The sequence below is a fragment of the Cicer arietinum genome, chromosome 4, assembly GCF_000331145.2.
Source record: "Cicer arietinum cultivar CDC Frontier isolate Library 1 chromosome 4, Cicar.CDCFrontier_v2.0, whole genome shotgun sequence".
Lineage (NCBI taxonomy): Eukaryota > Viridiplantae > Streptophyta > Magnoliopsida > Fabales > Fabaceae > Cicer > Cicer arietinum.
Genome location: NC_021163.2, coordinates 14370712 through 14384479, shown reverse-complemented (window position 1 = coordinate 14384479; position 13768 = coordinate 14370712). Strand labels below are relative to the sequence as shown.

Below are 13768 nucleotides of genomic sequence, written 5' to 3'. Positions count from 1 at the left end.
TATATATATATATATATATATATATATATATATATATATATATATATATATATATATTACGCTTAGCGTTAAAATAAATTGATTTAGAAGTAAGTGATACAAAATGTTATTTTTACGCCAAACAAACTTATCATTCAACATAGTGGTTTCAATATAAGATGAAATGTCCAAATTGGTGTCGTCTAGTGTTGATACATCTCTATTTTTTATGCTCACAACTTCAGCTTTGACAAAGTAATCCATGATGTTGAAATGCCTAAAATTAAATTTGGTCATGTAACTATAGTTAATACATATAGTATTTAAATTCATATAATTATTATCTGATTATTCATGATTTAAATTAAGAAAATAGTTTAATAATTATATAGTAAACCAAGACTGTGTTTTAGCCTTCCGTTGTGTTTTGACATCACAAATGTTCAACGTTATCCTTTGTATTCTTTTTCGTTTATTGTTAAATTTCATTTTAGATTTGTACTTTCCTTTCATTAATGTTGTTTCGTATGTGCAGGGGACTGAAATCTATCAATGAAAGATCTCATGTAAAAACTTCGCTAACATTGACTCAGTTATTGGTTGGTTTTTAAAACATTCTAAAGCAAAAAACTGAAGCTCAACTTCTTCCCTATCAATGAACTTATTCGAATCTTCAACTGCTGACTGGTATAAGGTCGTTGAAGGGATGATTTTAGTGTGATACTAGTTTTTCTTTTCATTTTTTGCTGGTTTTGTAAATTATGCTGTGAGATACATGCACAATGGATTTAAATCAATATTAGGATGAAAATATTTTCTATTTTTATTTTCTAAAATTTTTGTTAATTTTATTTGTTAATAAGATACTTTTGAAATAAACAATTATTTTTACATTTCTTAAAACAATGAAAATGTCAAAATTTTAAGTTTGGATTTTTCTTTTGTTGATATTGTTTCTGATGAAAATGTCAATAAGATATCACACTAGCATATGGTGTGAGGGAGTTTTGCGCTCCCCCACCAAGTTGAACCATAACATCTTACAATCTCTCAAAATGTGAGTCATTCACATCCTACATATTTTCACAGCTCTAATTCTAATACCATTTGTTGGAAAGCTTGGAGGAGCACGAGAGTAACAACATGTCAAATGTTTCAAGATCTATAAGAAATTTTGACATTATATCTTAACTCAACACTTCAAGGCATTATATATATGGGTCACCTTTCTTCTATATCCAACAATTCCTCTTATGCCCTATGAATCTATCTGAAATTGTTACATGCTGCATTATGATATCAAGGTCATTGAAGGGATGATGTTGGTGTGACACTAGTTTTTCTTTTCCTTTTTTCTGGTTTACATGAGTGTTGAAAATTTTGGGGTGCCTAGCATCGCGGACAACAATTTACAACTACAGAGCATGTCTTTATTAGTTACAAAACACACTTGAGAATAATAAATAAACTAATGCTATATAACAAATAGGGCATTTTGAGAATCAGAACTCGGGACCTCTAGCACCCAAAGCTAGAATCAAACCACTGGACCAAATGCCCAAATTGAAATAATAAATGATAGGTGATCTATGTTTGGTTTACTATTGAAATTGTTTATTCATACTACATGGTCTACAGTTGTATTGTAAGATGCCAACAGCAACCAGCTGCTAAGTGGATGTTGCTCCTGGGTCTTCTCATGATACTGAGATCATTGGATGAAGCTACCGATACCTGAAGCTAACATGTTTTTCTAGGTAAGATATCAAAGAGAATCACTAACATAGTGTGACACAAGTACTAGATATTTGAGTATCTACAATATTTGGTTCGGGATTAGATCTTTAGTCAGTGTGTTTGAAAATATTTATTAGAAGTAAACTTTTAGATGGGTCTAGTAGTTCTTTAGTTGTCCGTGGGTATGCTTTGGTTTACAGAATAAAATAAAATAGTGCTATAATGCATGTTACAATATGTAGCCAAGTTCACGTAGTATCTAAGATAGTCTGCAATGCATAGTTATTTATGACTCATGTTTTAATTTTCAGATTTATCATTAAAGATAAAGTTTGATAAACTATGGCTCACAACAGTCTTCTTTGACCATGACCACTATGTGTTTCAGCCAACATCAATAAACTTTTCCTGGATCCCATCATTCATCTACACAAGGCAGTCACATGCATTACCTGATGGTAATTATTATTTAACTAGTACTAGTACTAAACACAACCGGTATAAGTCAATTTTGACAGCTTCCGGATCTTAAAAAACTAAAAGTATAAAAAATTAGGCGTATTAACTAATCAATTAATAAGTCAACCTTGTCAACTTCAGATCTTCAACAATAAATTAAAAACACTTATGCTTATTTGTATTTAACTAAAATATTGAGAAGTTAAATTCCTAACCTTAAAAAAGGGGCATTCCGAGAATTGAAATCAGGACTTCACGCGCCCAAATCGAGAATCATAACACTAGACCAAATGCCCTCATATGAAAAGTTATTGTTTATGAATGAATTAGTTCAAGAAATTTTTATAGCGAAAATTTGAATTTAGACCTCTGAATTTTACAACATGTCATCACTCATGGGTAGCATTTACATTTTAATAACGTTTTAGTGTGAGAGTGGTGTTGCAAAATTAACATTTACATGACTATTAAACAACAACAATTAAGCTTTATCCCACTAGGTGAAGTTGACTACATGGATCAAAAGTCGTTGTAATGTTCCAACATAAATCATACATATAGCCAAAATATGGACCTCTAGGCATTTGTTGATAGTTTTGTCGGTAGTTTCTTATGGTTTTTCTCTACATCCAGCAGCGACTGAGCCACCATCCATATGATTTATTCTCCTTACAAAATCTACAAATTTCCTCCACATATGTCCAAACCAACTAATTAGATATGTAACCATCTTATCTACAATAGGTGCCTAGTACGTTACCCCAACTCTTTCTCTTTAATGATATTATTCCTAATCCTATCTTGTCTAATTTTCACTCATTCGGTGCAACTGGACCTCACTCCTGCTACACTGAATATTTTCGTGTTGGCTTTTTACCGCCCAACACTTCATCACTTATAGAACGCAACTATTTCACATTGTTGTAAAAGAAATTTTGTCAACTGTCGTTGCAAGGGAAGAGTCTGTCATTAGGACATAAGTCTGGCTACTGATAATTATTCAAGTATCACAGCATTCATCTCAAGGCATTCACATGATATAAATAAAAGTAATGCTTATTCCTATTGAATAACCAATTAATAATGATAACCTTCCATAGCATAATCAAAACAATAAAATAAAAAATAAAAAAGGAGGGGGGCATTCCGAGAATCGAACTCAGGACCTCTCGCACCCAAAGCGAGAATCATACCACTAGACCAAATGCCCTCATATAAAAAGTGTTAGTTTTTAAACAAGTTAGTTGAGAGATGCAACTAAGATTGCAAGACAGTATTTTGACCTTCCATTTACTTGTTAGTAATTTGAAATTAACACAAATTTTAGAGCTTGTTTACTTTCTAAAATCATTTTTAGTTTAGAACATAAAAAACTGAATAATTTTAGAGAGTAAACAAGCTCTACAATTGCAAGAAGTATTTTGGCCTTTGTTGTTTCCATCTAATACACCCAAAAAATTCAACTTCATCATTTGCTTTCTTTGTTTGTTTATTGTTAAATTTCATTTTAGATTATCTATATGGCCAAGTACCATAAAGTTAAATTATCATCCATTTCTTGTGCTGGAACTTGCAGTTGCTATTGATGCCGCTGATTATGAGAATTTACCTGTCTCCAGAAGTGAACTTCATAACTTGTTGAGCATACCTTCTTTAAATGGAATCGCCATAATTGACAAACTTGCTGCTTTGTCTGACTGAACAAGATCTGACAGAAAATATGTAAGTAGTGCGAGTGTGTGTCTAGCCTAGCTATTGTGATCCTTTGATTTCAAAATTTTAGTTTAGACTTTCCTTTCATTAATATTGTTTCAGATGTGCAGGGGACTGAAATCTATCAGTAAAAGAGAAGTTTGTTGCTTCAAGATCTCAAAAACTCCACTAACATTGGTTTTTCAAGACATTCTAAAGCAAAGAACTGAAATTCAGCTTCTTCCCTATGAATGAACCTATTTGAATCTTGCATTTCTGACTGATAACTTTTTCAACATCTCAATGATGCCAACAGCAACCAGCTGCTATGTGGAGTTGGCCCTGTGTCCTCTCATGATACTGAGATCATTGGATGAAGCTACCGATACCTGAAGCTAACATGTTATTCTGGTAAAATATCAAAGAGAGTAACTAACAAAGTGTGATACAATTACTAGATACTTGAGTCCCTAAAAAATTTGGTCGGGGATTAGATCCTTAGTCGGTGTATATGAAAAAATATTTATTAGAAGTCAACTTTTAAATGGATCTCATAGTTCTCTAGTTGCCTGTGTGGATACTTTGGTTTACGCAAAAGAAAAGTATCAAAGAGAGTCTAATTAGTTATTTATGATTCAGGTTTTAATTTTGGATCTAACTTTAAAGATAAAGTTTGATAAACTATGACACACAAGAGTCTTCTATGATCAACATGTTTTTCAGCCAACACCAATACACTATTCATAGTAATGGAGCATTCATAGCAACACGGCAGTCACATGCAGCCCCTGATGCAAATTGATATTTAACTACTACCAGTACTACACACCAGTATATAAGTCAAACTTGACAGCTTTCTGATCATAAAAAACTAAAGTATAAAAACTGATGCTTATTAACTAACCAATTAATAAGTCAACCTTGTCAGCTTCCAGATCTTCAACAATAAATAAAAAACACTGATGCTTATTTGTATTTAACTACGATATTAAAAAGTTAAATTCCTAACCTTCAAAAGGGGCATTCATAGCAATGCAGCATTCATAGCAACAAGGCAGTCACATGCAGCCCCTGATGCAAATTGCTATTTAACTACTACCAGTACTACACACCAGTATATAAGTCAAACTTGACAGCTTTCTGATCATAAAAAACTAGAAGTATAAAAACTGATGCTTATTAACTAACCAATTAATAAGTCAACCTTGTCAGCTTCCAGATCTTCAACAATAAATAAAAAACACTGATGCTTATTTGTATTTAACTACAATATTAAAAAGTTAAATTCCTAACCTTCAAAAGGGGCATTCCGAGAATCGAACTCGGGACCTCTCGCACCCAAAGCGAGAATCATACCACTAGACCAAATGCCCTCATATGAAAAGTTATGTTTGTGAGTGAATTAGACTATTAGTTCAGGAAATTATGTTAGGAATAATTTGAATTTATACCACATGCCATGACTAGTTGGTAGCATTCACATTTCAATAACATTTTACTGTGAGAGTTCGGTTGCAAAATTTACATTTACAAGACTATTAAGCTTTATCCCATTAGGTGAAGTCAGCTACATGGACCAAAAGTCAGTCTCATAATGTTCTAGCATAAATCATATATATATAGCCAAAATATGGACCTCTAAGCTTTTCTTAATAGTTTGGTCTGTAGTTTCTCATGGTTTTTCTCTACATCCAGTGATTGAGCCATTATGATCTATTCTCCTTACAAAATCTATTGATTTCCTGCACACTTGTCCAAACCACATAAGTCGAGGTTTAACCATTGTATCTAGTCATCTACAATAGATACTAGTGTTTTACCCCAACTCTCTCTTTAATGATATTATTCCTAATCCTATCCCGTCTAGTATTTTCACTCATTCGATGCAGCATCCTCATGGCCCTCAGTTTTGTTACACTGAGAATTTTTGTGTTTGCTTTTTACTGCCCAACACTTCATCTTGTACAATAACACAACTTTTTCACATTTTTATAAAAAGAAAATATTTTTCAATTGTCGTTGTAAAGGAACAGTTTGTCATATTAGGACATAAATCTGGCTGCTGATACAATATTCAAGTATGCATTCATCCAAGGCATTCACAGGCAGCCCCTGAAGACTAATTGTTATCTAACCATTATACAAATAAAAAAGTCAAGCTTGTCAGCTTCCATATCTTTAACAAAAATAAAAACAATGTTTATTCTATTGAATAAATAATTAACAATGGTAACCTTCCATAGTTTCAAAACAATAAAAAAGGGGCATTCCGAGAATCGAACTCGGGACCTCTCGCACCCAAAGCGAGAATCATACCACTAGACCAAATGCCCTCATATGTAAAGTGTTAGTTTTTAAATAAGTTAGTTGAGACAATTAGTTTAGGGAAAAAATAGTGTTGTTTTCCCCACATGTCATCACTAAACAAGTTAATGACAACATTTCTTTCTAATATTCATATCTATTACAATAGGATCTCATTATGTATTCTGATCAGGACTAAAGTAAAAGAGTCCCGCGTAGGTAATTTGGTTGGTTAGCTAAGGGACATCGGAGGAGTTTTAAGAAGGAGGTCTTAGGTTCAAATCCAGGAAACTAACATAACCATTAATTTACTAACATTTACTTATAAAAAAAGTACTGAAGCAAAAGAACATTCAAGTCAGAATGTTATCAACGTTGGATACCATAGTTCTATTGTAAACTAAATAAATCCAATACGCAAATCAAAGTATCAAATTGTGCTCAGAAACCAAATTTATGTAGGAGGGTGTTGCAAAAACAGAAGAGTATCACATCTCCTATGAAATCTTCTATCTAAGATTAGCTTTTCCTGTAGTTTAAATTTTAATGCAATCCAAAAAGTTGACAACTCCCAGTTTCCAGACCTCAAGGCTTCGCAAAACCTTCATTGTCTGTTCACAGTGACATTATTAATTACAAAACCTGCTTTCTTTACCTAGTCTAATTTCAAATTCATACACAAGGTTTACAACCAACTTACGAGAAAGTGAGACTTTTCCCAATATTAGGAAACCCACAACATTAACAGGAGGGGAGGAAAATGTCCACAAATAATTTAGACAAATTTATCCAAAAATATCACAAATAGACAAATTTAGGTTGTAAAGTCAAAGATTCTCATCACATATAAAGTAATAAATTGTAACCATTATTTAGATTGCATTCCTATCCAATGTGTAACTCTCAACATTCTACAATGTAGTTTACATCCAGCTCCACGATTGTTACAGTATACTCCCTCCGTCTCATATTAAGTGTCTAATCTGCAATATTAACTTGTCTCACATTACTTTTCTCTTTATATTACCAATGAAACATTAATTATTTTTTTCGACCTAGTCTAACTATTCCACTAACTACTATTAATCAGGAAATTTTAGTAAATAAAACACATTTTATCATAGAAATCTACACAACCAATAATTTTATTAAGAACTATGGACAACCGAAATGAGACACTTATAATGAGATGAAGAAAATAAGTACTTTCATTTCATGTCTCAAAATTGGAAAGTTAATGCATGAGTACTTACAGTTCCCTTCGCCAAAAAAAAAAAAACGCACAATCCTACTTCCGATAACGTAACCACACAATGCAACAGAATTTTCAAATATATGTTTAAACATGCCAAAGAAACATTTCATCAAACAGTTAAAGGGCAAACCTTCTTTAATTGGAGTTCCCATCCTTGTGCTTTGTTTGAGCAAGACTTGACAGAAAAGATGTAATCTAGCCAAGCTATTGTGTGTGATCCTTTTAATTTCAAAATTGTAGCTTTTAATTTCCTTTCAATAATGTTGTTTCTTCACATGTGCAGCATGGGACTGAAATCAAGCAATGAGAGAGAGGTTTGTTGTTTCATGATCTCATGGGAAATTTCTTTTCCATTGTTGCTTCATTATTTGTAAATTATGCTGTAAGATATACGGATTTGAATTAATAATAACCGTGTTCATAATAATGTTTTTAGGATTTATATTTTGGGGTGTTTAGCATAGTGGACAACGATTTACAACTGCAGAGCGTGTTTGATGCTGCTTGTTAATTGCAAAAAAGTGTGGGAAATTAGAAAGGAAAAACAAAGGGGCATTCCGAGAATCGAACTCGGGACCTCTCGCACCCAAAGCGAGAATCATACCACTAGACCAAATGCCCTCACACAAAATGTTCTGTTTGTAAAAGGGAAATCACTTAAGGAAATTATTTTAGGAATTTTTTGAATTTAGACCTCGTATTTTTATCACATGCATCATCTTTTGTTTTTGGAAGTCTACCAATCCATCATCAGTCACAGATAGCATTCACATTTTAATAACGGTTTACTATGTTCAAGTTGTATCTAAAAATTGTATGGTGAAATTAAAAAACAAAGTGACGGATTCATCTTTCATTTTCACATTATTATACAATGAGCTTCATTCAATTAAGTAAAGTTGACTGAAGAATTTAACATAATATTATAGCATACTTAGATTTAGATTAAGATAGATCAAGATAGATGGGAGAGAAGATAGTATAGACAAACTACTCTTATTGTCTTATTGTCGTCTAATATTTTTGTCATAAGTTTTTTTTTATAAAGAGAAAAAACAACAACGAAAATTATAAAATTAATTTAAGAAGCAAGATCATTCTACAATCATCACCTATTAACAACTCAACTAAAGAAGATTAAGCCAAATTCTTCATCATGACCAAAATAAAGTCATTTTTTCTACACAATTACTTTCACGATAAATATGTGTTATTTTGTGATGATTAGTTTCATAGTAAATATTTTTTCATAACTTACTCATCTAATGCGACAATAATTACATAACTAAATGGTTGAGTGCAACACCTCTTATTTGACATGCAATAGAATGGTTTGACCAATCACATTCCATTCAAAACTATATTGTAACACTTATTTATTAATTAATCACTCTTTAATAATAATTGACCACTAAAATAGTTTGACCCCAAAAAAATTGACCATAAATTATATTAATAATAAATTTATTTTTTTATCAATAGAAAACATGATAAATATCATAATAAATTTATACAATTACGAGATTTTAAGTTTGAATCCAAAATCAGACGATCAACCTAACAATATCAGCATTTGTTAGTTGAGTTAGAATTTAATAACATATTAATAATAAGTTCTAATAATTGATTATTGTCAATTTATAATTGATTAATTATTTCAATAATCTAATACATAGGTCAAATGTTGCCTTGGTTTTCTAGCATAAATCGTATATATAGCTAAAGTATTGATAGCTAAAGTATAGATTTTTTCCATTTATGTTCAAACCACCTGAATCGATATTTAACCATTGTATTTACAATATGTGCTACTCAAGTTTTCTCTCTTTCAGTAATATTATTATTTTTAATCTTATTTTGCTTAGTATTTTTACTCACCTCCATTTTCTTAAACCTTACCGCAATATTATAAAAGAAATTATTAGTCAATTGTCATTGCAAATGAAGAGTTTGTTATATTAGGACATAAGAGTACTGTATAGCTATCACATGCAGCGCCTGATGTCTAATATGGGTTTTACAAAAAAAAAAAAAAAATAACACTTAATCAAATTGAATAACCAATTAACATAAAAGGGGCATTCCGAGAATCGAACTCGAGACCTCTCGCACCCAAAGCGACAATCATACCACTAGACCAAATGCCCTCATATATAAAGTGTTACTTTTTAAATAAGTTAGTTGAGATAATTAGTTTGCACAATTGTTTTAGGAAAAATATATACATATATATACATCTTATTTCACCACATCACATGTCACTAGCAAACAAGTTAATGAAAAATATAATATTTATTTCTAATATCGATATCCATTTTTTTTAAATAATTAGTTATTACTTTTATTAAAAGAAAAATTACATTCAAATTAGAATGCTATCAATATTGAATACCATATATCAATATATGGTTTTATTGTGAGATAAATAAATGCAATAGGAAAATTAAATTTGATAAAGCAATGCAAGTACAAAAATGTTGATATGGATGCTGCACTTGGATTTCTGTCTAGGCCTTAACCACTGTGCTTTCTGTATTTTCTAGCTGTTATATATTTTACTAAAATTGAGGATTTTGTCAAAGCCAAGAAGTTGCATATTATTTGAGCCTTTTTATTTTAATTTTGATAAAGGAAGGAAAATTAACTATTTAGATGCAATAACCTCGCTGTTTTTTATGTCATTGGATCTCTTTTTCTTAGAGTAAAAAATTGAATTAATCCAAGACAATGAAAACTTACAAACATATTGTTGTGATTTTGTGTGATATTTCAAAAGCGGGAAGTCCACATTGGCATTCCTCACTCATCAAAACCTTTAAATCTGTTTTTGAGCTTTTTTGACTAATTTTATTTTAGAAATGACAATGAATCAAGCTTCTATAAAAGGCTATTATTTTTTATCCCCATTAATAATGTATATTCCATCCTACTATTATCTTTTGATCCACATTTCAATGACAATGAATCAAGCCTCATCTTAATATCTATAAAAGGCTATTAATTTTCTATCTCCATTAGTAACATACATTTCATCCTACTATTTAACAGCCATTTTTAATGATATATGAACCTATAAATAGTCTCTAGTTTATCACATACATGATTGTTGGATAGCCAACTAAACCGTATCACTTTATGAATGTATCTTTTGATCCACAATTCACTGACAACTCAACAACGCATCATCTATATACAAATATATTTCAGGTTATCCGCAATCCACTGTTGTCCACAATTCTCCCATTTAATTAATCCTTTTTTCCTGTGGTTTCTTTTGTCTCTTTTTCACATTCTCGTTTTTTTTATACGTAGGAGAAAGAGAGAAAGAAGAGAGGGGGAACAAGAGAAGCTTTGGCAAAGGAAGAGTCAAACTTTCCTCCCTCTCTTTCTCTCTCTCATTCCGGCAAGGGTTTCGGTCATCGCAAGCCATGGCCAGTTTTGCAGGAACCACACAGAAATGCACGGCATGTGAAAAAACAGTTTACCTCGTTGATAAGCTAACCGCAGATGGCCGTACTTATCATATGGCCTGCTTCCGATGCCACCATTGCCGGAATACCCTCAAGGTACACAGAACATGTATTGATAGCATAATGTATAAATGAATGATATCTGATGATTGGTGAAGGTTTTGCATATTTCTGTAGAAATGTTTTATTATCCTTCAATGATGATTATGCATGCATTACTAAACTCACCAAAATTTCTTGTGTTGTAACTCTGTTTGCAGCTAAGCAACTACTGTTCTTTTGAGGGTGTGCTGTATTGCAGACCACACTATGATCAACTCTACAAGAGAACCGGCAGCCTTGACAAAAGTTTCGACGGTAAAATTGTCTTGTAAACAAAAACAGAACCATACCATGTGAAAATTTTATAGTAGGCTAACATTTTTTTGTTTCCTCTCATTCTCATCATCACAGGAACACCCAAAATTCAGAAAGCAGAAAAACAGACAAGTGAGAATGAGGTGAGATTTCTATAGCTTTTCTTTCTATATATATCATATCAAGTGTTTTTTGAGTGAGTGAGGGTTTGACAAACTTGATTTTGAATTAACAGAATGCAAAGACACTAGCAAACGTGTTCGTGGGCACCACAGACAAATGCATGTGTTGCAAAAAGACTGTGTATCCTACTGAAAGGGTATAACTAACTAATACAAATTTCCAGTTACACCCTCTTTTTTCTAATTATTAATGCTTAATAATATGGTTGGTTGCTATTTATTAAAGGTTACTGTTAATGGGACTCCCTATCACAAGGGCTGCTTCAAATGTACCTATGGAGGTTGTACCATTAGCTCAGCAAACTTTGTTACACATGAGACAAAGCTCTACTGCAAACATCATCACATTCAACTTTTCAAAGAGAAAGGAAATTACAGTCAGCTCGAGAATGACATTGCTGTTTAATCTCTATTGTAAAAATAATGTTAGTAGTTTTGAATGATGGGTGCTCCAATTTCTCTTAAATGTTATTTTTGTCTTGTATAAGTTAAAAAGAAATGTGTTAATGAGACAAATACTAAAAGGTGGTTGACATTTGGTGAAATTTGCTATGTATGCATCTTAAGAATGCTTTCAGCATTTTTATTAAATTTAGTAGGATTACCAGATGGAACAGATCTATTTTGATACCTCTTTTGACAAATCAAATATGTATGGTCAATAACAACCAGAAGCTTCCCGTGCAACAGAACATTAGACAAATTCATCAAAATACAAATGGGTTGCAACAAACGAAATTTTCTTAATCAAACTCTTACACAATAAATAGATTTTGTAATAATCAGTTTAAAGGCGTCCAAAGAAACACAAGGAAAAAAAAACCAACCAATCATTTAAGGAGGCAATATGATATATTTTGGAAGCAGAGTAGTTCATAACAATTCATTTTCATAAAAGCAAATAAACAATCAACAAGGAAAAGAAAAAGAAACTATAAGAACAATAATCATTATGTGTTCAAAGTCAAAATACACTTGTAATCAATCCAATTTGTGCAAAGTAATGTCTCCTCAAAAGCACGCATCCAAGAGGCAACAGCAGCAGAGAGCAGCCAAGCTACAACAATCAACAAATTAGATTACATTATATCAGTGCGTATAACACAATTATGTATAACAGAAAATAATAAGGTCATATGTGTGTGTTTGTCCAACTGTACATACAGATGGAGGCATATCTTCAAAGAAAGCAAGTGTGAGAGCCAAGAATTGTTCCATGTGCATTTGAGTTATGCAGAAACAACAAAAATATGCGTGTAGAAAAAATTCCTTATTTTTTTTAACGGAGAAAAATCAATATTTGTGAACATTATAGAAAAAATCTTGAAGTATATAACTTTTTAATAACAATTTTCTTTTTAAAGTTATTTTTAGAAAATTTATCGGCATCTTAACCTTTTCGGATTATAAGAAAGAGCTGTTCAACAAGACAAGGTACCACTTCTAGATGGCCAAACCCGCACGTTACTATCAGTGACAACCACAACCCACCACTTGACTTATAGTATTTCACAAGTTAAAAAGAAGTTTTAAATTCAAAAACATCTAAATAAACTACTTAAATAACTTTTAAATATTGTTTTCTTTTGGTAATGACTTTTCACTATTGTTTTTAATTTTTTAATTTAAAATAACTTAATTACTCATAATATTTTTAAAATAATGATACATGGATATCCACTTTTGTACACACATAAATACGTGCAAAAATATTAATCATATTATTAATGATATTTAAATTGAATTAACTATATTTTAATATTGGCACGCATTTGTAAGAAGATTAGACATTGTAATCATAGAGAGGGCAAGGTAGTTGTTATACTCGTTATGGGCCCCACATAGAGGGAAAAAAAAACATCCACATGAGTAACGTGACGAAAGATGAAAGGAAAACAAGAAATGAACAATCAACCGGTGACGCAGAACACCGGCAACCGCGATCAAGTCAATTTCAAGATCGCATCCGGTTGATCTAATCTAAGTCTTGACAACAAGTTTCATTTAATCTATTGAAATTTGAATTTGAATTTTATAATAGAATAAATGGAGAGAGAGGTTGAATATGATCATACCAGCCTTCTAAACAACCAGGTCCGGTTGAATTTTGTTGAGGAGGAGGCTGAGCGTACTGAGGAGCATAAGGCGGTGGATAGCCTTGTGCTGGATAAGCCTGTGGAGGGTAACCTTGCGGCGGATATCCCGGCGGTGGGTAAGCATCTTTTCCATAAGACTCAGGCGGCGGATAACCTATTAGACCAAATAAAATAAAATAACTAACGATGGATCTGATAGAGTGAAAGAGAAAAGAAAAATAAAGATTCATAATAAAG

General features: G+C 31.8%; 2 protein-coding genes, 1 long non-coding RNA gene and 4 other non-coding genes across 7 annotated transcripts in view; 2 read left to right on the top strand and 5 right to left on the bottom strand.

The window, feature by feature from the left end:
* Nucleotides 1–3313: 3313 nt before the first annotated feature.
* TRNAP-UGG (transfer RNA proline (anticodon UGG)) lies at nt 3314–3385 on the bottom strand. Its single transcript has one exon. It is a non-coding gene; the product is annotated as a tRNA-Pro (tRNA).
* A 61-nt stretch (nt 3386–3446) lies between these two features.
* Nucleotides 3447–4554, top strand: LOC113786213 (uncharacterized). The gene is made up of 2 exons (XR_003472381.2): nt 3447–3897; nt 3991–4554. It is a non-coding gene; the product is annotated as an uncharacterized lncRNA (long non-coding RNA).
* Nucleotides 4555–5168: 614 nt separating this feature from the next.
* Nucleotides 5169–5240, bottom strand: TRNAP-UGG (transfer RNA proline (anticodon UGG)). The gene has a single exon. It is a non-coding gene; the product is annotated as a tRNA-Pro (tRNA).
* Nucleotides 5241–6128: 888 nt separating this feature from the next.
* On the bottom strand, nt 6129–6200 carry TRNAP-UGG (transfer RNA proline (anticodon UGG)). The gene has a single exon. It is a non-coding gene; the product is annotated as a tRNA-Pro (tRNA).
* Nucleotides 6201–7975: 1775 nt separating this feature from the next.
* Nucleotides 7976–8047, bottom strand: TRNAP-UGG (transfer RNA proline (anticodon UGG)). The gene has a single exon. It is a non-coding gene; the product is annotated as a tRNA-Pro (tRNA).
* A 2647-nt stretch (nt 8048–10694) lies between these two features.
* On the top strand, nt 10695–12044 carry LOC101488743 (LIM domain-containing protein WLIM1-like). The gene is made up of 5 exons (XM_004496814.4): nt 10695–10992; nt 11157–11253; nt 11350–11396; nt 11489–11572; nt 11662–12044. Exons 1-5 carry the CDS (start codon nt 10855–10857, stop codon nt 11839–11841), a joined length of 546 nt encoding a protein of 181 aa, XP_004496871.1. The 5' UTR covers nt 10695–10854; the 3' UTR covers nt 11842–12044.
* A 203-nt stretch (nt 12045–12247) lies between these two features.
* The window catches only part of LOC101499162 (protein CYSTEINE-RICH TRANSMEMBRANE MODULE 13-like), a 1907-nt gene continuing 386 nt past the window's right edge, over nt 12248–13768 (bottom strand). Inside the window, exons 2-3 of the mRNA XM_027334036.2 lie at nt 13511–13687; nt 12248–12492 (exon numbers count right to left, since the gene is read on the bottom strand). Coding sequence (XP_027189837.1) covers nt 12447–12492; nt 13511–13687 — 223 coding nt within the window. The 3' untranslated portion in view covers nt 12248–12446. The remainder of the gene's footprint in view (nt 12493–13510; nt 13688–13768) is intronic.

Bases quoted from the DNA above. Each gene is read 5' to 3' on its own strand.
- LOC101488743 (XM_004496814.4), top strand. From the start codon at position 10,855: ATGGCCAGTTTTGCAGGAACCACACAGAAATGCACGGCATGTGAAAAA. The intron at 10,993-11,156 runs GTACACAGAACA...CTCTGTTTGCAG, and splicing joins ATTGCCGGAATACCCTCAAG to CTAAGCAACTACTGTTCTTT. The intron at 11,397-11,488 runs GTGAGATTTCTA...TTGAATTAACAG, and splicing joins AACAGACAAGTGAGAATGAG to AATGCAAAGACACTAGCAAA.